At 38.3% G+C, this 21,118-nt stretch overlaps 3 protein-coding genes across 4 annotated transcripts; 2 read left to right on the top strand and 1 right to left on the bottom strand.

Moving 5' to 3' along the window:
* The first annotated feature begins 858 nt into the window (after positions 1–858).
* On the top strand, positions 859–4,705 carry syt15 (synaptotagmin XV). The gene is made up of 8 exons (XM_041816500.1): positions 859–973; positions 1,056–1,242; positions 1,747–1,895; positions 3,122–3,414; positions 3,496–3,663; positions 3,891–3,999; positions 4,083–4,262; positions 4,566–4,705. Exons 1-8 carry the CDS (start codon positions 967–969, stop codon positions 4,703–4,705), a joined length of 1,233 nt encoding a protein of 410 aa, XP_041672434.1. The 5' UTR covers positions 859–966.
* Positions 4,706–5,829: 1,124 nt separating this feature from the next.
* On the top strand, positions 5,830–15,153 carry nat9 (N-acetyltransferase 9 (GCN5-related, putative)). The gene is made up of 6 exons (XM_041815760.1): positions 5,830–6,012; positions 7,406–7,515; positions 8,052–8,192; positions 9,298–9,357; positions 10,570–10,664; positions 10,744–15,153. Exons 1-6 carry the CDS (start codon positions 5,936–5,938, stop codon positions 10,891–10,893), a joined length of 633 nt encoding a protein of 210 aa, XP_041671694.1. The 5' UTR covers positions 5,830–5,935; the 3' UTR covers positions 10,894–15,153.
* A 254-nt stretch (positions 15,154–15,407) lies between these two features.
* lrrc59 (leucine rich repeat containing 59) lies at positions 15,408–19,616 on the bottom strand. Of its 2 annotated transcripts, none has more exons than XM_041815759.1 (8): positions 19,450–19,616; positions 19,192–19,341; positions 18,989–19,048; positions 18,273–18,431; positions 17,398–17,502; positions 17,246–17,318; positions 16,750–16,941; positions 15,408–15,974 (listed from the first exon to the last, which is right to left on the bottom strand). In XM_041815759.1, exons 2-8 carry the CDS (start codon positions 19,291–19,293, stop codon positions 15,694–15,696), a joined length of 972 nt encoding a protein of 323 aa, XP_041671693.1. In that variant the 5' UTR covers positions 19,294–19,341; positions 19,450–19,616; the 3' UTR covers positions 15,408–15,693. The 2 variants fall into 2 exon arrangements, with proteins under 2 accessions (XP_041671693.1, XP_041671692.1); XM_041815758.1 differs by having other exon boundaries at positions 19,192–19,301.
* Positions 19,617–21,118: the final 1,502 nt, after the last annotated feature.

Genomic DNA, 21,118 nt, shown 5'->3' with positions numbered 1-21,118 from the left:
AACTTGCAAAAATTAAATATTTTGTACCCAATTCCTGTAGTCTCATGTCAGTATTCAGGTCTAGTGTAACTATCTTGGACTTAAGATGAGTGAAACATTGGTTCAAAGACACTTTTAGCAGATGAGCCAGCTGTAGTATTACTCATATGAGTGACTGACTATCCCAGCACACAGCCGACTTTAAGCCGGGACTCAACTTATGCCATTTTACTGTCACTAAATCACTTTGTTCTGTTCCATTTATTTACTGCCCCATTGACTGGTAGGCTGAGCAGATTCACCTTACACTGCTCAGAAATACCTGCATCTGACTGATGGTGGACGCTAGTTTCCAACCCTACTGTAGATTGTGGGAAATTTATCTTTACAGTTTTATGATGAAGAATACTTTTCTGAAATTGTTCTACCCAGCCATGTTGACCTGTTGCCATGTAAGCTGATAAATTACAAATGGTTTCTCTAGCCTTTTCCAGCCTTTTACATCCCTGTCCCAACTTTTTTGAGATGTGTTGCTGTCTTCAGAATGAAAATAAGCTATTATTTTTCATGAAAGGGTAAAATGTCTCAGTTCTATTGTGGATGAAATATGGGTTTATAAGAGTTGTTAATCATTGAATTCCGTTATAATTACATTTTACAAAGCGCCCCAACATTTTTAGAAGTGTGGTTGTTATTTACAGTGGTTGCATGGCTTTGAATTAAACTGAATTCACTGCACAGTGAAGAACAAATTTATGAATGAGCAAAACCAGTGTGTGCCTTTAAGCCGCCTACTGCAAGTCAAGATAAGAGTGAGAGGTGAGAATCAGCCACCTGTGCTGTACTTCCAGTTTTCACTCTGCTCTCCTCTGCTAAACATCACAACTGCAAGAATCTCTGATTATACAAACTAAAGCTAAGAAGTGGCTTTAGCTCCAAACTGAGAAAAAGTTAACAATAACTTTCAGCTGGTGTATCTGAATAACAATGACAGGTAGGGTTTTTTTTTTTTTTTGCTGTTTCAGGCTCCATACCTCACATAAATGTTGTTCTTGTTCATGTTTGTGTTTGTTCAGACCAGGTTTACCTGGCTGTCGGTACTGGCGTGGGTCTCCTCCTGCTGCTGCTGCTGATTCTGGTGGTTTTCTGTCTGTGGAGGAGGAAGAAGAGTCAGAGTCAGTATGAAGAGCTGCTCTCATCAGTTCCTGCAGTACCAGCGTGCTCTCCTCCCGTGATCCTGGTCTCTCAGGGCTTCTGGACTACGTTAGTACCACAGAAATATCACACTAAATATGCACATAATCCTACTTAGATCATCTATTCATTTATTTATGTTTTCTTTTATTTCTAGGTGCAAGGTAAGTGACAATGACAAGTTCACAGAGAGCTCTATTTCATACTCAATATGTACCTAAAGTGTCAGTTCACTTTTGTATAAGAATAATTATCTGCATGTCATTGAATCTCAGTAGAATTCAGTTATCATAAGAGGTAACTATTGCTCTTAGATTTAATCAAATTAAGGGAAAATTCAGAGTTTACAGCCATTTAGGCAAAATAACCACTAAGACAAACAAATACATGGCAATATTAAAATAATGTTCTAATAGTATTTTAATAAAAATAGAACCGATTCCATGTCCTAAAAATCTGATCAAGTCTGATAGTTTGAGATAGCTGCTGATGTTTATGAAGTAATGGAAAAAATGAGCTGAAATCAATAAGTTGATGTCTAAAATGCTGCTGATAGTTTTTTTTTTCTTCCAGGCCCAGTGAGATCCCTTTCACTTTACCTCCTCGCTTTACAACACAAGACCAAGCTGATGAGAAAAATGAGGAGGAGAAAGAAGTGGAGGAGCTGAAGATGGAGACCCGGAGGAGCATCTTAGACCATCGAGGATCTCTGTCAGTAAGCAGTAGGTCTTTACCACCTTAAATTGGTAGCTTATTAGGATTATTATGGTATTGTTTTTAATAATCTAGACTTGTAAGCACTGAAATAATGATCATTAATGATCAAACAATGATCATTGGACTTACTAACTCCATATTACATTTTATTTTGAATATTATTTTGGGGCTTTTATGACTTTATTCAGATAGGACAGTGGATAAAGTCAGAAACTAGAGGAAGGGAGAGAGTGGGGAATAACATGTGGAGAAGGAGACATGGACTGGTAACTTGAAAGCTTTGCCTTCTAGCTCCCTCTATGATAATGGGTTTTAAGTCACAAATAGACTAAGGGAGCTAAACTGCAATTTTATCTCTGGATGTGTGATTTAACTCGAGTATTATGAACATAAAAAGTCAAAGTTCCCTTAAAAACAAAGGAAAATATCCATGTTTATTTAAAACTTAAAATTATCAGCCTGGTGGAGGAGTCTTAAATTGTTTGTATGCATGTATGGCTAAAAATTTCAGGTAGGCCGACCTTGAAATTTTCCTGAGTTGCTTGTTTACATATGTATCTGACAGCGTTATGGATGGGGGAGGCTCAGAGGGAGACCAATGGAGATCAGAGTGCACAGAGATCACACCTGCTACATATCAGGTTCAAGCTTATTATTGATAAAAATTTCATCAACTCATCATTCACTCATGGTGAATATTCCTGAAAATTTCCTGCACTGGTCTTGAACAACACCACCCTTTCTGCTCACTAGGGATTTTTCCTAAGCATCTTGTGCTGCATTCTCACATCAGCTCAACACAACTTTTCATGAAGGCTGGCAGGAATAATTTGTGGTAAAGTCTGGGTGAAAAATTTGACTGTTCAAGGTTCACCCTAAAGAACTTCAGTAAGTTTGCAGGGTTTTTGTGCATGAGTGAACAGAGCTAGAGGAACACCAAAGTCAGTAGGACTGACATCTTTTGTACGCTTCTACAGAGTAAACGTGTACAAATAATGTTGCTGAAGTTCAGTTCTGTCATAAAGTTAAGCTTTTTTCTGGGTGCCAGTCTTGCTTAGTGCAGGCACAGAGGCTATAGTCCTCAACCTAGTGGTCTCGGGATTGATTCCCAGTCTCTGCAGTGTTTGGTGCATGTCTTCCCCCCACTCTCTCTCATCATATTTCCTGTCTCTGATCAGCTCTCATAATCAAAGCAAAAGTAATCTTGAAAAATAAAGCTTGTTTCTATTAGGATGGTACCCGGTGGGATCAGTGCTGGCTGGTCTCTACTCTGTCCCTCCCCTGAATGAGGTGGTGGCCCCTCCACCAGGCATGGCCACCCGTCTCTGCTTCTCTGTTGAGTACCGACACGGCAGCGAGCAGCTCATGGTCTCTTTGCTCCGCCTGGGAAACCTCCCTCCACGCTTCCATGGAAATGTAACACTGGTGGAACTCCGGCTCCTCCCAGATGATCGAAGGCCCCGACAGGCGAAGTCTCGAGGCACGGGGCCTGACCCGGAGTTCAACGACTGCTTTGTTTTCCAGGTGAAGACACAAAAGTTAGGTCTTATTCAGACTCCATCACTGTGAATTGGTGCCACACTGTTCTTATGTTTTCCTCTGCAGGTGTCCGGAGTGTGTGTCCCTCAGGGAACTCTGAGTTTGTGCGTGCTGAGTGTGGAGCAGGACGGCAAACGGCATGCAGTAGGCCGGGTGCTGTTTCCTCTGGAGGGGGAGCTTGGTCAGGCTGGCAGGGTGCTGTGGAGGGACCTGGAGACAGAGGATGACATTCAGGTAAGCACTATTGACTGTAATTAAATACGCTGCATCTCCCTCTCCTTCTGTTGTGCTAACAGTGAAGCCAAAATACCCCTGCAAGAGGGGCTGACATATTGAATGTTGGCTTCACTCCTAGGTTGCTGTTGCTCTGTCCATCTTAATATACAGCTTATGGTACACAGTAAGGATGTTCACTTAAACACAAAATGAGAAATAAATGAAATAAAATCCTCATATGTCAGTGTTCAGAGCTGGGTGATGTGCAGATTTCTCTCAGCTACAGTCCAGCTCTGCAGCGCCTCTCTGTGGTCGTCCTGAGGGCCCGAGGGCTACAGCTGCTCACAGATGCAGGTACTATGCCCCAGTGATGATGACGATATGAGGCAAGGAGTCAGACAAGTCTCAGAAATATGGACTAAGTGTGTTTTTTCCAGGTGTTTGTGTCCAGGTGAGCTTACAGATTCACACTCAGGTGGTGAAGATAAAACGCAGCTGTGTGGTTAAAGGTGTGAACCCCAGCTTCAACCACAGGATGACCTTTAAACTCCGCTCACAGCACCTGGATGAGGCCTGTCTCAGGTTTGAGCTGCAGGAGCCTAACGATGTCCGCTCAGGTGAAATAATCTCTTAATTTAGACATGATCTTCTACAGTATAAACTGTCCACTTTTAAACTATTCTCTTTGAGGCTCTGAAGAAAGGAGGCCTTGTTGGGGGGGGTTCAAGATTTTTTACTTGAGATGTCTCTCTTGTATATTTATTTGTTGCTCAAAGCCCCCCATGTATATTTATGACAGCAGTCTGAGGAGTTAAAGACTCTTATCTTTGAGACCTTAGATTAAATAAATCATTGTAGTAATAGTTATAAAGAACGGTTTTCAGCTCCATATCAGCTCTGTCTCGTTATTTTTCCTCCAGAGCCTCCGGTTCTTCTGGGCGTGCTGGTGTTGGGCCCCTTCATGTATGCCAGGGGCCAGCAGCTGCAGCACTGGATGGACATGGTGAACTCTCCACAGGAGACCATCAAGCTGTGGCACGGACTGGGCAGAGCCTCTTAACTATATATATATATATATATATATATATATATATATATATATATACACACACAACTCCAGTTGCAAAAAAGTTGGGTCGCTGTGTAAAATGTAAATAAAAACAGAATACGATTTCCAAATCTCATAAACCCATATTTTATTTACAATAGAACATAAACAATGTATCAGATATTGAAAGTCAGACATTTTACTATTTCATTTTAGCTAATTTTGAATTTGATTGCAGAAACACAGCTCAAAAAAGTAGAGACGGGGCCATGTTTACCATTGTGTAGCATTCCCTCTTCAGTCTGTGAATGTCTGGGAAGTGAGGAGACCAGTTGCTGGAGTTTTGGGAGAGAAATGTTGTCCCATTCTTGTCTGATGTCGGATTTTAGCTACTCAGCAGTCCTGGGTTTTCTTGCCAGATTTTTTTTTTGGCCTGTTCAGCACCTGGACTTTTCTGTCTTCTACTGCTCTTGATAGGAGCATATGTTTTTTTAAAACCTGTATATACTTTTTAGCATTGATAGTGCCTCTCCAGATGTGTAAGCTGCCCACGCCACAGACACTAATATAACCCTTTACCATCAGAGATGCAGGCTTTTGAACTTTGCACTGATAACAAGCTTGATGGCCCCTCTCCTTTTTCATCTCGTGGTTTCCAAATAGGATTAGAAATTTTGATTCATATGACCACAGAACGGTTTTCCATGTTGCCTATGTCCATTTTTAATGATCTGCGGCCCAGAGAAGATGGCAGCGTTTCTGGATGGTGTTCCCATATGGCTTCTTCTATGCATGATACAGTTTTGACTTGCATTTTTATGTTACACTCTTATAAACGGTTTCAGATAAATAACTTTACTCATTACCTGCGACTTTACAGGCATCTCTTAACAATGTGTTACAAACCTCTGCCAAAAAATCCTGATTTTAACGTTCATAACAGGTGCTGTGTTAGCCTTAAAATGTTTTTTTTTCTTTTCAATTATGTGAATCTGTGTTTTGTTTTTCATGAAGAATAAAGTCAGAAAAACGGCGTTAAAGTTCAGCAGCTGCTCGGTACTTGTACTATTGATTTCGTCCAGCAGGTGGCGACTTCCGCCTTTCCATCAGCGCGCGCAGCTGCAGTTTGAACAGTCGAGTGAGAATGAGGAAGTGCGTGAGGAGTTTACATCATTTATATACATATTGGCCTGTTTTTAACTTTTTGTCTTTTGTATTTGTTGTTTTTGCTATTTTCCTACAATGAGGATAAACGAAAACACTTTACTGGAGGGAAACAAAGTCGTGCTGGTTCCTTATACAGAGGAGCACGTGCCCAGGTAACGTTAACAACGGTCTGTCCTGTACCAACAGCTGGCTGCAGACATCACTGCACAGCCTCTCTTTCATTTTAAAGCATTACATTTTTACACATTTGCTAAAATTTTAGTGAATATTAGTTTTAGGTACCGTTTTACCTTCATTGCTAGGTTTGCTGTCTTCCCTTTCTAAGAGTGCACTGAGGTTAGTGTCTGATTTGTTCAGATTTATTTGAGGTAATGAATGCAGATACTGTAGACTTTACTGTGGTGTATATTTACTGTAAAATTGTATTTAAGTACAAGCTTAAAACAGGCCTCGCAAATAATTTCTGTTTCCTCCAGGAGATGAATAATACGCTATATTTTTAAGGGAGCTGCTTTATATTTTTTAGCTAATTACCCCAGTTTATCAGGTGTAATGTAATGAGAAATTGATTACATCTGTTAGATTTGGAAGGAGTTAAACAGTCATACAGTAGGCTATGAGCATCTTGCACTGACCCAACCTTCAAAACTGTTCAAACACGTGTACACCATAATGGCAAATACAAAAATGAAGCATACCAATTGGGACTTTATTCCAACTTTTCTTGGAAATCAAAGAGCTGAGAGAGACTTTATCTTTTTAAAAAGTGATTTGATATTGTATTGAAGGGGCAGGACTAGATTGGTACACTGCAGCCCTGGCAAGGGGGTAGAGATGGTGCAGATGACCCCTCTCACCCTGGACATGGGCTCTTTGAGGCCCTCCCCTCTGGCAGGGTGATTAGGTCCATCAGGATAAAAACTTCCTGCCACGAGAACAGTTATTTCCCCTCTGCTGTTAGTCTAATGAGCAGTACTCCAGCCTTCTCCCATCAGACTCTCACTGATCCCCAGAATCAGTAGACAAAAACAGTACACGTCTGTATAGATGTGATTCTGAGATAAGCATTTTTACTTCATTCCGCCCCTTCTTAAACACGTCATGCTTGTCTAAATGTTTTTAAACGTTGTGTTGCACTTCTTGAGAATTATTCTCATCTTTTGGATATGTTTTAAATCAATACAGATCAAATTAAATGTATTTTATTTACATTTAATAACCTCCATATTCATTCAAAGTATCAAACGCATTTTTGTAAACAGCCTTATATTTCTGTAATCAACTGAAAGTAACCTGAAGATTTTTATCTCTTCATTTTTTTAATTTCATATGTCAGGAAAATTTTAGATTTCCAGTGTGCAGTATTGTCCTACAAGTTTCTTTAACCTCCACTTTGAAACTCACTGAGCTTTAAGCTCTGAACCAAAATAAATAAAGACGTTGCCTCATTCTGACACAAGATAATTTTTGGATTTTAATATGATGCCCAGCTTTGTCCAGGAAACATGAATGTTCATGCCTTTTTTTTTTTTTTATCTGTTTCAGGTATCATGAGTGGATGAAGTCTCCAGAGCTGCAGCAGCTGACCGCTTCAGAGCCGCTGACCCTGGAACAGGAGTACGACATGGCGAGAAGCTGGAGGGAAGATGATGACAGTAAGTGGTCATCTGAGTGATGACAGAGGAAAAAAAAAACCTTTTCAGCCTCCTGGGGTGGCAGTAGCATAGACCAGATCAAGTTTGGAAATTGTTTGGTTTAGTAACTTTGAATTCACTTCCTGAGTGAGTACTGCAGTGGTGCACACCCTTAGGAACCTGTTGGTGCAGGTGTTTCAGCCTGCCTGTGTAACATGATCAACAACAGAGAGAAGACTGTATGCCCTCTTAAGGGATTTATAAAGTAGATCTTCTTTCTTTAAACAGCTTTCTCTATGGCTACAGATCAGTTATGTATTAATGGAGATCTTCTGGGTTAGTGAGAGAAAATTATTAGCCTCTCATAGCATCGATAGTAAAAGTTTTTAGATGTCCAGACCACCATCCCTCAGCTCCTTCTGCTCTTAGCTTTTGTAAATTATTGGCCAAAGCTTGATGTGATTTTAAGAAATAACATTGAAATAACCTATGTCATGGCCACTTAAAACATTTTCAGCAAGCTTATTTGTTTTCCTTTTTCATCCCCTTCTTCCCAGAGTGCACCTTCATCATCCTTGACAAGCAGCGGTGGGCAGACAGCAGCGTAGAAGAGGAGCAGTGCATGGTGGGAGATGTCAACATCTTCCTTACTGACCCCACCGACCCGACCTTGGCTGAGTTGGAGATCATGATAGCCGGTGAAGTGAAGACTCGCATGTTTGTGATAAACTTGTCAAATATCAACAATCCACCAGTGCAGTTTGCATTTATTCGTTAAACAGATTAAACACAAGAAAAACCATGTACAAAAAAATGTAAAGACAGGAAAGGGACACCCTGTTTAGCTTTCTGAAGCTCAACAACAAAGAGCAAAAACACTGCAATTAAAAAAAGATGGTTATCAACACAAAGTTTATTTTTCTAAAAATCCACCAATCAAAAACGTTAAAGACTACAACATTTATTACATTTTGAACAGTAAAAGGTTATTTTTGAGTTTTATTTTCTAAAAATCCTTTAAAAGAGTTTATGTCTCTAAAGAGTTTTTTTAGACCTTTCATGTCTTGATTTTTTTTTCTTAAGTTTTGCCTTTGTTTCTGACTTTATTCTCTGCCTGTTGTTATTCAGCTGTCAGTTAACTGTTTTAAACTTTGATTAAAAAATGCCCTTTAATTAAAGGCTATTATGAATATTTTAAATGGTTAATTGACATTCACATTTTTACACAGATTTGGAGCAATGAAGATTTATGGTTCTTGGCCAGTGAAATTTAAAGGAACTTAAGAGCAGGGTAACCAGTGAAGTGCCTAATGATTTAAAAGTAGGAATGCACAATATTATCGGTCAGGTTACAGTATGGGCAGATATAAAAATTTCTGCCAATATTTCCATCCCGTTATTTTGTCTGTGTATTTCAGCATATATCGACTAAATTTTGTCCATATATCCTTGTGAATTAGTGGAGTTTTAGTCTGAACCAACAGATGTATGTCAATTGAGGTTGTTTTCTTTATTTATTCCCATTCTTTAAACTTTAAAGTGTTTTTTAAGGACTAAAGGTTGTTTTCTTGGTCATCCTCAAACCTTTAAGTGTGTCTGAAAGGACTGAAATTTCTTGTCTGAAAAGCTTATTTAAATATCGGCATTGGCTAAAACAAAATTATGGAAAAGGTATTTGAGTTTTGGCTTATTTTAGTTAAACCAGCCACTGTAACATTAATTATTTTCAGTATTTATACTTCTTTTGCAGCTATTTTTTGTTTTGATTCTTTTGCCATTATTAAATAAATTTCTTGTCTTCAGAGCCCGGTTACAGAGGTAAAGGCATCGGGAAAGAGGTGACCCTCATGATGATGTGCTATGGTGAGCAGATTATACCTGGACTCAGTTCTTTTTTTTTTTTCTTTTTTTTTGATGCATTCATTTGAATTTGTAATTATTTTTTAAAGTTCTATTTAGTGATGTGAGAAAGTATAAGACACGTGATATGATTAGTATGTGCATGAAACAAGCAAAACAATGTGTAGTTTGTCATAAGTGCAACAGATTTTCAGTCTTCTTTTTTACTTTATCATGTTTGTTCATTCTGAGTCTGTCAACTATTATTAATGCTTACTTGTACGCAGGGATGGGGAGTAACTAGTACTAGTTCAATACTCTTGTACTTTTTCCACCTCAGTTAACCAAAGAGTAGCACAGTCAGAATGATTCCACATCACATCTCAAAACAACAAAAAACTGGAGGGTAAACATTTCAGAGTTGATTTTAACTCCACATGTAATTTTAACTTAATTCTGAGTGAAATGGTCTTCATTGTTGGAGTTATTTGACAGTGGTGAATTTAGTTTCTGTCAAGACTGAATTAATCTAAGCTTTGCTTACTGCAATTTCAAATCTGGAGGGACATGGGGGTAGTGTTTCCCATCATCCACTTGGGCAGAGTTTTAAGACGTGTGAAGTTGTGTTTGGGTGTTGTCTGTTACACATTGCTAAGGGTTTTTTTTTTTCATGTTCCTGGTGGACTGTTGTTGTTGAGACACATTTGCACTATGAGTGAGGTTACCCACTGAGTTGGAGTTCACGCCTGTAACTTTAGATGCTCCTAAGGCCAGCCACACGATGATTTTAAAATCTGAAATGATTTTAAACCATGGGAGACCACAGACATGAGGACAATTTCAAACAATTTTTCATCTTTAATCCTCTGAATGCACACGCTAGACTACTCAGCCAGACTGTCAGATCACTGGAGACCACACACCTACCTCGGGTGATCACATGACTTAAGAAAAAAAACAAACACGAATGTCTGTTGATACCGTCTTGCTGTCCCTCCACAACAGGCATGTGTTACAGGTGCAGCAAAAATTATAAAACAAGGGAAAGACTCAGGATGAAGTCCTGGCTGGAATGCAGCTACAGTTGTGTTTACAGTTGCAAGCGGTGAATGTACGTACGATCTGGCGGGTGACGCTACCCTGTCTACTCGCTCTCATTGGTTGTTGTGGGTACTCTGTCAAAGAAACTATGACCTAGAATCGTAAATATGAAACGTGTTCAATTTTCTTCCCCAGGAGTCACCAAACTTGGAGTAAAACAATATGAAGTAAAAATTGGGCTGGACAACCAGATCAGCATCGCCATGTTCAAGAAGCTCCACTTCCATGAGGTAAACAGATCACATGACCTCTATGTGTGTGATACCAGAGTATGACGGTGACTCTAACCACCGTTCGTATCTTTCACAGTTGTCTGTGTGCAAAGTGTTCAAAGAGGTGACCCTGGGGATGACAGTGGACGAGTCCGTCCGAGAGAGACTGCTTAATTACACTGCAGACGTGAAGGAGGGAGACTACAGGCACAGTAGAAGTAACAGACAGGAAGTGACATCACACTGAGGAGCTGCTTGATGTGTAAAGACTTCTGGATAAGAAGGAGATGGTTCTGCACACAGAGGATGGAAATCTGGTGTGTGGTTAAGACTTCATGCACATTTAGTGCTATCCCATCTTCACTTGTAGATCTGTTTAATACTCCATTATTGTATCTGTGAGGCAGAGTTAGGGTAAACTGGTTTATAACTGGTTTAGGTGGTATCATCTAGACTCCATACTGACTCTCCAGCCAGTGCTATCTAAATGTACAGAAACTTTATGATTTCAGTCATATTTTAACCAAAAAAGAGAGAAAGCAATGTCTAACTTATATACTTAAAATACGCTGGCAGCTTTTTCAAAAAATTGAAAAAGTGGCAATGAAAGAGGAAATGCTCCCTCATTGATTATTCTTAAATTCTGCATCGTCAAAAGTGAAGAAACTTCATCTTCAGTCATTTTTAAAGAGAAAACAATGTCTAAATCGTGCAAATATGTTGTCAGCATTTTATAAAGATTGTGAAAGTGGCATTGAAAGAGGGGCTCTTACTCTTCATTTGTTCTCAAGTTCTGTTGTGTCAAAAAGTGAAAAAACAAACAAACTTAAACTTCATTTTTTAATCAAAAGAGAGAAAGTAATGCCTCAATTGCACAAACTTTTAGCAACATTTTGAAAAGGCTGACGAAGTCGAGTGAAAAAGTAAATTCTCACACTTCAATTATTTTTAAGGGGTATCAAAAAGTGCAGGAACTAAAAATTTAAACTATAAATTTAATAGTTTATTTTTAACCAAAGACAAAGAGAGAGGTCTGTCTAGATTGCACAAATATGTTGGCAGCATTTTCAGTGTTAGTTTTGAATTTTGGGATGAACTCTTGTGAAAAGCTAAACTTTCTGATGTGGCCTTGATCATAAAGGTTATAAAGAGCGGTTACCATCCCATCTTAGAGCAAGTAAAGTACAATGCTGGTGGAGTTAAACAATTCTGCCTCTTAAAACAGAAGTTTCCATTTGATGGTCCTCATTCATGAAGGCCTAATATGAGGAAGTCATTTCTCTTGCATTAAGAGAAACTTCTTTGTCTCATGTTACATGTAATAGCCTCATTACCCCGTGACATTTCTCATAATATTCTTGTTAACTAATGGAAATAAAAGCCAACAGTGGGAGGTTTATTGTTCGCCTTTCATATCACATCACATAAGCCATATCTCTACTGGCTGTCTCTTCATAAACCACATTGGACTCTTTCCTCCTTTTCTTATCAAGACATTTCATTCTCCAAAAGGAGGGAATTTATTTTTGTTTGTAGTTTTTTGCTTTATTTTTATCTCTGTAATTTGCCCGAGCAAGAAACTGGATAAGAAAATGTGTTTAAGTCCTACCTCTTATCTACAGACTTTTCCAGCAGACAGAACCAAACAAAGATGACCCAAAGTGGAAGTTTATCTTGCTGTGCATAGCCATTTATTGATGCAGTTTGAGAATGAACACAGCTGTACATGAGCCGCAGCTTTTTGTCCACAGAAACCTCAAGGAAGGAAAATAATTTAATCTTAAAGCCAAAAATGTAACTGAAAGAACCTTGGAATAAGTTAGTTGCCTTTTTATGACTGTAGTTGATGTTATAGACAAAATACTGCAGGAAACATTTCAGACTTTGGACAGCCAGGTTGATGGCAGCATCAGGTGACTCAGAGTTGCTACTGCTGCTCTTTTAAAAGGAGAGTTATACTTTTCTCATCTTCCATTCAGTCTAGCTTCTGAAACTGGCACAAGAATTATCCATCCGTTTAACCCAATGTGGATATGATGGTAAAAGTTTAATAGTTCTGGGGTTAAAGCTATTTAGGTGCACATTTAGGGTAAAATCTTCAGATGCAAGAGTCAAGAAGTAACGGGAGATATTGAGGATGGGGTGTGAAACAGCGAAAAGAGGAGTTAATTGGGCATGTAAAGGAAGGATATGGATGAAGCTCGAACATGCAAATACCAGGATGGCCATTTTTTCACATTGTTTTGTTCTTAAGATCAATAAGTACATACATTTTATAGTTTAAATAATGTCTGGTGTAATTTATTGGCCAGTTTTTGTTTGTTTTTTAAGCACACAAGAACTGAAAGTAAGAATATGAATTACTAAATTGACAGGGATAACAGCCAGTAGCACCAAAGTTTGTGGACGAGTTAATGATAACATGACTGTAATGATTAATTCATTTCTTTGGCATAGCTTTTTTTTGCAAAGATTTATTTTTGGGCATTTTTGGGCCTTTATTTGCTAGAGGAGGACAGCGGATAGAGCCAGAAACAAGGACAAGAGTGGGGCAGAGACATGCGGTAAAGGGCCTCACTGTGCAGCAACCTCCTTCTCTGTTGTTAGCCAAAGTATGGAAGCCTGAAGGGGACATGTATCCAAAAATTCTTTTGCACTGTTTCCTGTGATAAGGTAATTTTTGATTTTTTCATAGCCTTAACTTATTCATCCTGCAGCACAAACAAAACAAGCACTAATTTGTTTTCTAGACTGTCAGAAAATTATCATTAAGAGATAATTTTTTTTTTTTTTTTATCTGAGTATGACATCAGTTGGTCAATTGTTATAGAGGAGATTAAGATTTTGTCCACCTGAACCTGATTGTTCAAAAGCAGTAAAACAGAATCAGATTTAACAGATAAGATTGCTTCTAGGAATTGGGGTGTTCAAAGAAGAAGAAAAGATAACGCAGCCAGGTAGGATCGGGACAATCAATCCTGGTTTTTATTTTGACAAAATTGCCATTTTTTGTAAGTAAAAATGTAAATAATTGAGATCAAAAAAACATCAGGATCATCCTAATCCTAGCAGAAGGCTGGACTGAGACTGAGTCATGGAGAAAAACACGAGAAAACTATTAGACTGCTGAAAGATGGCTACATTTTTACAAGGTAGTTGATATTTTAAGACATTTGTTGGCATACATTTTGCACTGGAATGCTGTTTTGCTTCATTGAAAGTACAACTGATAAACATTAGAGCTGTAAAAAATGAAGGATTTTGTCATTAAATAATTAAAGACGGCAACAACATTTATTAGTTTGTGAATTTTGGCACACCCTACGGGCTGACTATGATGTGTGAGGTATTTCATAAAGCTGTGTATCAGCTGGTCTAGCCTTAGGACCCACCAACACCTCCTTTATGAGAAATTGCGGCCAAAAATTTAAACAACCAATCAAAATTACTCAAAAATATTGCGGTTTGGACCTTAGATGAAATATATATTAACTAAGAATAAATCAGTTAAGTGAAAATTAGTGTTAAAAAGTCTTAAATGCAAGAATATAAGGTTTCAGCTGTCCTACTTTTAAGTTTTAACTTGTAAATATCTACCTTTAGATTTTGTTGTGACTGCTTTTTGACTGAAAGAAATCAGAGCTTTCATTACCTGCTGATTTATGGTATCAAACCAGCATCTTTTCTTCTCATAGTATAATCTCCAAATGCTCCAAGAAAGCTTTATTTGCATAATTCAATAAAAGGTACTACCAACATATTCTTTTCTTTGTTTTCAGATTTTTATTTTACAAGCAACACAAAAAAACATGTTAGTGTCTTGTAAATGTAATGACTTTGAAATTAAAGATGTGAAAGGGTCTTCAAATATATGGGGAGTCTTGAAAAAGGTATTCAGAAGTATTAAATTTAATTTTAAGATTTTCTGTATATGCACTGATTTTTCTTTTTTACTGTTGTCCATGACAACATGTACATTTTGGTTGCTATCATAAAAAAAACTGCTATTGCCAGAAAACAAGATAAATAAGTTGGGATTCTGAGGAAACACCTAGAAATGTATTCACAGCAAAATGTGGCAAAACAAATTACATGGATGTTTGTCCACTTAGGGCCTCCATACATTGAAGACTTTTTGCCACTCTTTTTTAATCAAGGCACACTTTTGCATCCTGATTCCCCATCTGAGAAAAACTGCTTTAAAGCACCGGTAATCTGGATTTCTTAATCCATCTGTACTGGAATAATTTGGTCCTATCCTGTTTCTTGTTTAAATAACTGTTACTTAAGTGAGCTGGATTATTTGATCCTTTACAAAGATTACCAAAATCATTTTTTTTAGTAAACCTTTTGAATACCAGAACTGGAATAAACTCCTTATCACAGAAAAACTTGGTAAATAAAATGTGTTTACATGCCCACTTTGAGCTTCCGTATATATATATTACTCTTTTATTCCTATTTAGAAGATTTAAACTTCTCTTTTTTCAGTTGGTGTGGGGTTTGGATGGCTGATGGGTAAATTATCTGCTAAGACTGTAAAGGAGGAGTTCACAGACGAGTGAGCTCTACATTCACTGCACATGCTCAGACCGCCGCATCCTTCAGTGGCTTATGCGACTAACATGTGACTTAACAGCTCCGAGCAGCTCAGACAGGGCAACTTTACAGCTCTTAAATGCTCCCTACACTCCCATGTGATGCACAGAAACAATCTCCAACTTAGAGCGGAGGTCGAAGTGCAAAACATGGTCACAGAGAGACATTTAAGACAGATTTTATTCTTAAAAAACACAGGCTTTAGTACAAAGAGGGTACAAGAGCGACAACAATTCCATAGGAATTTAAGATGATTTTAACACATCTGTCCACCCCCCTTTGTCTTTCTGCACAGACTCCACCTCCCAGCACCACCAACAGGGTGACTGGACGCAGGAATGCCCATCTGCATGAGAATCATGATTTCAGCATATTAAAAAAATCCCAGAATTCACAGGTTAGAGAGGAAACCTGCAGCTCCTGGAGCTGATGCACACAGATGATAGTTTTAATTCTTAGAGGCTTGTGTGGAGTCGAGAAACTCCTTCGCTGCGGAGGACAGATTGGACACCAGCTGTCTGACCACGCCCTCCTGCTCTCTGGCCCAGGATAGGCCGTCGTCTACGGCGACGTTGACTGGAACACACATGGCTTCTTTCTGCAGGTCGGTCAGTCGGCATGCTGCGGCGACTCCGGCCAGTCCGAGGAGCAGCAGGACGAGGAACTTGAACACAAGGCCAATGAGGGAACGGCGAGGTTTGGGAGCTGATTCAACCACCTTTTTATCCGCTGAAACAGAGGGACAATGGCTAATATTAGAAAGACATCGAAAATAAGACAAATTCTTATTTTTTAACCCCCTGGGTCAATGACATGACATGCATAATTTTGTGTCTGTATCTATCATTATCTTTTGAAAAAAAAAAAATGTATGGCTTAAATCAATTTGGCCTATATGATATTGTAAGGAAGAGGCAGGACAGGAATGGTACGCTGCAGTCACGGTGAGGAACAGGAACAGACTGCAGCACATCATCTGCTCTGCAGAGAGGGTGACTGGCTGAAATCTTCCATCTCGCCATGACCTGCACACCTCCAGGGCCGCTGAGGTGTACAGGTAAATTGGAGCTGACCCCCAGACCCAGCCGATCCCTCTGCTCTCAGTCTGATGAACAGTACTCCAGCCCTCCCCCCTCCCACCACTGACTCCCACTGCACCCCAGAATAAGTAGACAAAAACATATAAATAAAATAAAGTGAGGAAAAAAAAGTGAGCACTTTAATAGCAGGAAATTAGCTTAATCACCTATGTCTTTGGTTGTTTTGAAAACAGAAGATAGATTCTAAAATGACTGAACTTTTAGTGACTCTACAAGTGTTAAAAAGGAGTTTTAGTATTTAACGCCCCTGTCTAATTCAGCTTAGTTAAACTGTGGAGCTGGCCGATACTTCATTAGTTTGATTAACTGTTCTGCATTAGAATAATCAAAATGCATCACAGACTGGATCACTGGAAGTTGATGAAATATCCCTTTAAGAGGTGCATAAATGTTGAGAACTTCACCTGCTGCTTGTCCGTTCTTTTTCTTCTTCTCCTCATTTTTCTTCTTCTGTTGTTCCCGCGCAGCCATGGCTGCCATCTGAGCATTGTATTCTTTCCTCCTCTTCTCCTTCTCCTCCGCCTTCTCTCGCTTACGAGCCTCCTTCTCTCTGGCCTCCCTCTCCCGTTGCTTTGCCTCCTTCTTCCTCTCCAGCTCTAGACGGGGCATCAGGTGAAGCGTGTTAAAAAGCCATTTAGATTAAAATAACATTGTTGGATAACAAGATACTCATGTTACAGTGTTTTTGAAAGTTTTGTTTCTCTTTCCAGCAAAAATAAAATCACTTCATCCTCCAGTCCTCAGCAGATAAAACTGGACTTTTAACAGTACAATAGAATCTTTATAAGTTTGAGACTGTATCATTTTAAAACATGGAAGTACTGAAAATAAAGATTTTGACAACCTTTGTACTGAAAAAGTGCAGTAAACACACTCTTGTTTTGGCAGATATACTCCTACCTTTTTCCCTTAAAAGGCGTTTCTCTCGTGCACGATCAACCTCTTCCTGAATAACCCTCATGTGCTGCAGAACCTGCAGAAGAAAAATCTCCTTCAGTGACGGATCCCGTAGACCCCTCCACTTATCTTCTCCTGTCAGTTCTTTCTCTCACCTTTGAGGCACATTGCTTACACTGTTTCTCATCCAGACAGTCTCCAGCTGCTTTGGCTAGGCTGGGCTCCAGCGGGTTATCCTTCAGATCCAACCATTTCAGACTCTAAGAAGGCACACAGAGAATGAGAGTAGGAAAAATACCCAACTGTAGAATCATCTAAATAACTACAAGTTAATTTACTACATTATCTAATATACAAAAGTGTATTTATGTAGGTAAGCAATGCTCTTTTAGTCGGCATGTTCACATTTTACAGGCAATCTTAATTTAGAAGTATTTTTTGATTCATTTATATCTTGTGCTATGCATTTTTTGGTAATCAAATATATTAGCATATGTTTTAAAAATATATTGGAACAGATTTATATTTATAAGAAAGCTCAGCAATGAACAAACTTCATTCATATATATATATATATATATATATTCACAGTATGTGTCTCTCTGAAGTAAAAGATCGCTGTTTTTTCCTTTGTACATGTTTAAAATAAACATTTCAATCAATGCATCTAATGAGGATTATTTTAAGTTAGTATATACAAAATCTTGCACTACATATCGTTACCACAATATTAAACAATGTTACCACAGATCAGACGAAAAATTGATGATTAGCACACAAGAACATCCTAATATAGGGACTTTAAATCTGGACAGTGGCAGCACATAGACCAAGCATTTCAGCTGACAGTACGCTGCCACTCAGGAAATAAAAGCACTTGAACATGGAGAAGAAATTCCCTCTAAGCTTTTCTTCCTGGCTGAAGCGAATAACCTACAAATTATCTTGACAATGCACACCTTTAAACAACACACTTCTGCTATCAGCATAAATGCATGTAGCACAAACAGTTCTTGTGTTTGCGACCCACCCTGAGCTGAGAGAAGCTGACAGGCAGAACCGTTAGCTTGTTGTTGTACAGATCCAGATGCTGAAGGCTGGCCAGGTTCCCCAGGTCATCTGGCAAACAGGTCAGCTGGTTTTTACTCAGATCCACCTTCACTAGGTGGGTCAGGTTGCAGAACTCCGGCTACATTGGAGAAACGGTGTAAAAGAATCAATAATGCAGTCTCTAATTTAGTTTGTCAGTCAGTGACAACGTTTGAAAGTCTGTAGGCAACGACTGAAGTTAGAGGTTTAGGTAAAAGGTAGAAACAAAAGTAATAAATATACAATAGCAGTATCAACCTTTGATAGACTCTACTAAATTATAAACACGAGCATAGCAGGAAACTCCATTAATAATACTGTCACAGAGGATTAAAAACATATCAAACCAAAAGCTAAAATAATGTTAGTGTTGTATTCACATGTCTCTTCTTTCATTTAAGCTTTTCAACAAACCCAGAATAAGTAGCTACTTTAAGTGTCAAACAGATCACTATTTATCATTTAATGTACAATTCATGCTTCTTTGAGTTATCAAACCTTTCCTTTAAATGATAAATTTCGTAAACTTAGTGGTTAACCAGATCTGCTTGATTTCCATGTGAGATAAGAGTGGGACTTTTTCTTGCCTCAGTCAGGACATTTTTTCCTTGATTTAAGGTGTTGTGTTTAGTCCAGTAGGACTGTGTTTTTACTTACAGGAAGGGAGGAAATGTTGTTACAAGACAAGTCCAGAACTGTTGCTTTGGTGAAGAAAGCCTTAAGTGACAAAAAGTAACAATAACAGGAGCTCTACGTTAACATTAAAGTATAGTGTTGTTTAAAGTCGCAGAAAATTGTGCATATAGATATAAACATTTTCACACGTTATGTAGGAAACTGAGCTGAACAAAGTGACTCACCAGCTCTCTGACTGGCACCTCAGTGAGGTTACACAGGCTCAAGTCCACTTCATTCCCACTGATTTTATCCTTCAGGTTCAACACTTTGCTGTTTTTACTCATCCTGAAGTCTTTGTGAAACACACAGCACGGTTAGAAATTAAATAAACACTGAAATGACACAATTTTGAACCAGTTTACAGAGTGAAACTGTGCACTTCTGACACTAAGAGCCATGAAAACCACATCTAACATCAACGTTTGACATCGTTTACTCACCTGTTAAGAAAGCTGTGACACCGCTGAGTTCAAATGGGACGTACGAAGAAAAGAAAATTAGTACTTCGGCTTTTAAATGTGACAGGACTGAGTGAAAAACTACGGACAGGCTAGTAAATCTGTTATTTTTGGAGCTCTGACTGCTCAATGAAAGTCCACGTCACTGATTGAGCGACAGCGCGGTGACGTTACAACAAACAGCGCCACCTGCAGCACCGGAGGACAGAAAAAAAAGCACAGACGAGGAAGGAGTAATACACGGCTTGAACACACTTGCTTCCTTTGGTTGGGTGACGTTTTGTGCTGAATTTTTTTGTTTTATTGTAGTTGTGTTGTACCAGATCTTTTGTTTCCTTGACACATGTGTCATAGTTGAAATATTAAATGTATTTTGAATTTATTCACATATTTTAACTTAACCCTTTATGGGGCAAAAAAACAATACATGGTCATTTTGGTCGACTTCCTTTCTGGGTCTCTTTGACACAGTAGAACAAGAGTGATTTGTCTCAGCCAATCTGTGGAAATCAGTCAATGTCACGGAAAGTGACACTGATTATCAGACCAATCAGCAGTGGCCCAAAGTGTTGCAAACTTCCTGTTACCTCCAGAACTCCAAAAATACAGTTTTACATCTATTTGGTCACAAACAAAAGGCCCTAAAACCCTAACTAGCCATGCTAGGTTGATAAAAAATTAACATTATAGAGGTAAATAGTAGTACTTCATGTCATGATAGGTTTTGTTTGTGTAGGATTTTTAGCATTTACTGGAATTTTAGTGTGAAAAATGGCGGAACCATATTTTCACATATGCCCATTTAGGGTGTAAAATGGTGTTTTTAACAAGTCATTTGATAATTTTTTTTTTTTTTTTTTTTTTTTTTTAGCATAAACATACAAGAAACCATATATGGAGACTTCACTGACCTTGATCTGCACCATATCAATAAAAGATATACCAATGACATTAGTAAAAAAAAAAAAAATGTCCTTGAATTTCCACCAATAATACCTTAGGGCTTAAATTTTGAATTTCTGAACATTTCAAGTGTTAAGTACCCAAATTTATCACAAGGTTTCACATGAATATTTTTGTGAATTAAATGTAAATATTGTTGAGTTTTCTTTTTTGACTCATTTTGTCATAATTATTTACCATTACTGTATTTAGATACAGCATTTTACTTTTCTAAGTGATTTCATTTTTATATTAATTTTTTCATCATCAATTTAGTCAGACAGTGCCCAAACAAATCAGATATTTTGGATTATTTTCAAGGAGCACAGTTAGGAATCTGTCAAACTTCCTGTGATTTCTTGTGCTTTTTTATATGAAAAACACAGATTATTATTTTTTTTTCTTTTAATGAGACTTGTCTTTTTTGTCACTTTTTAAAAATTAGAATTCAGAAACCTTAACTATTATGAATATAACACTCAGATGGTCAGTATGGACTTTGTTAGATGATCTCTCTACATGAAATAATCAGCCATGTTTGGTCTTGATGAAGGGTATCACCTGGAAAGAGCATCCAGGAGGAGAAAGAACTGGTCTTACTGGCGGCGTGTCTGGGTGGCCATCAGTCTGTTATAGATTTGCACTCCACACCGTTGCTCAAATTGTCCTTGATACCTCTCAGAAGCATTTTTTTGGGTGTACTGATTTG

The sequence above is a fragment of the Cheilinus undulatus genome, linkage group 20 (assembly GCF_018320785.1).
Source record: "Cheilinus undulatus linkage group 20, ASM1832078v1, whole genome shotgun sequence".
Taxonomy (NCBI): Eukaryota; Metazoa; Chordata; class Actinopteri; order Labriformes; family Labridae; genus Cheilinus; species Cheilinus undulatus.
Note: the sequence above shows the minus strand (reverse complement) of the source record. Positions and strands in the feature narration are given on the sequence as shown.

What these genes read in the sequence shown, in the direction of transcription:
- syt15 (XM_041816500.1), top strand. An exon ending in AGGATCTCTGTCAGTAAGCA is followed by an intron (nt 1,896 to 3,121) that starts GTAGGTCTTTAC and finishes TGTTTCTATTAG; the next exon opens with GATGGTACCCGGTGGGATCA. An exon ending in ACAGCTGCTCACAGATGCAG is followed by an intron (nt 4,000 to 4,082) that starts GTACTATGCCCC and finishes TGTTTTTTCCAG; the next exon opens with GTGTTTGTGTCCAGGTGAGC.
- nat9 (XM_041815760.1), top strand. Translation starts at nt 5,936, where the DNA reads ATGAGGATAAACGAAAACACTTTACTGGAGGGAAACAAAGTCGTGCTG. An exon ending in ACAGAGGAGCACGTGCCCAG is followed by an intron (nt 6,013 to 7,405) that starts GTAACGTTAACA and finishes TATCTGTTTCAG; the next exon opens with GTATCATGAGTGGATGAAGT. An exon ending in CCTCATGATGATGTGCTATG is followed by an intron (nt 9,358 to 10,569) that starts GTGAGCAGATTA and finishes TTTCTTCCCCAG; the next exon opens with GAGTCACCAAACTTGGAGTA.
- lrrc59 (XM_041815759.1), bottom strand. Translation starts at nt 19,293, where the DNA reads ATGAGTAAAAACAGCAAAGTGTTGAACCTGAAGGATAAAATCAGTGGG. An exon ending in AGGTGCCAGTCAGAGAGCTG is followed by an intron (nt 19,049 to 19,191) that starts GTGAGTCACTTT and finishes TTGTCACTTAAG; the next exon opens with GCTTTCTTCACCAAAGCAAC. An exon ending in ACGCCTTTTAAGGGAAAAAG is followed by an intron (nt 16,942 to 17,245) that starts GTAGGAGTATAT and finishes TGCCCCGTCTAG; the next exon opens with AGCTGGAGAGGAAGAAGGAG.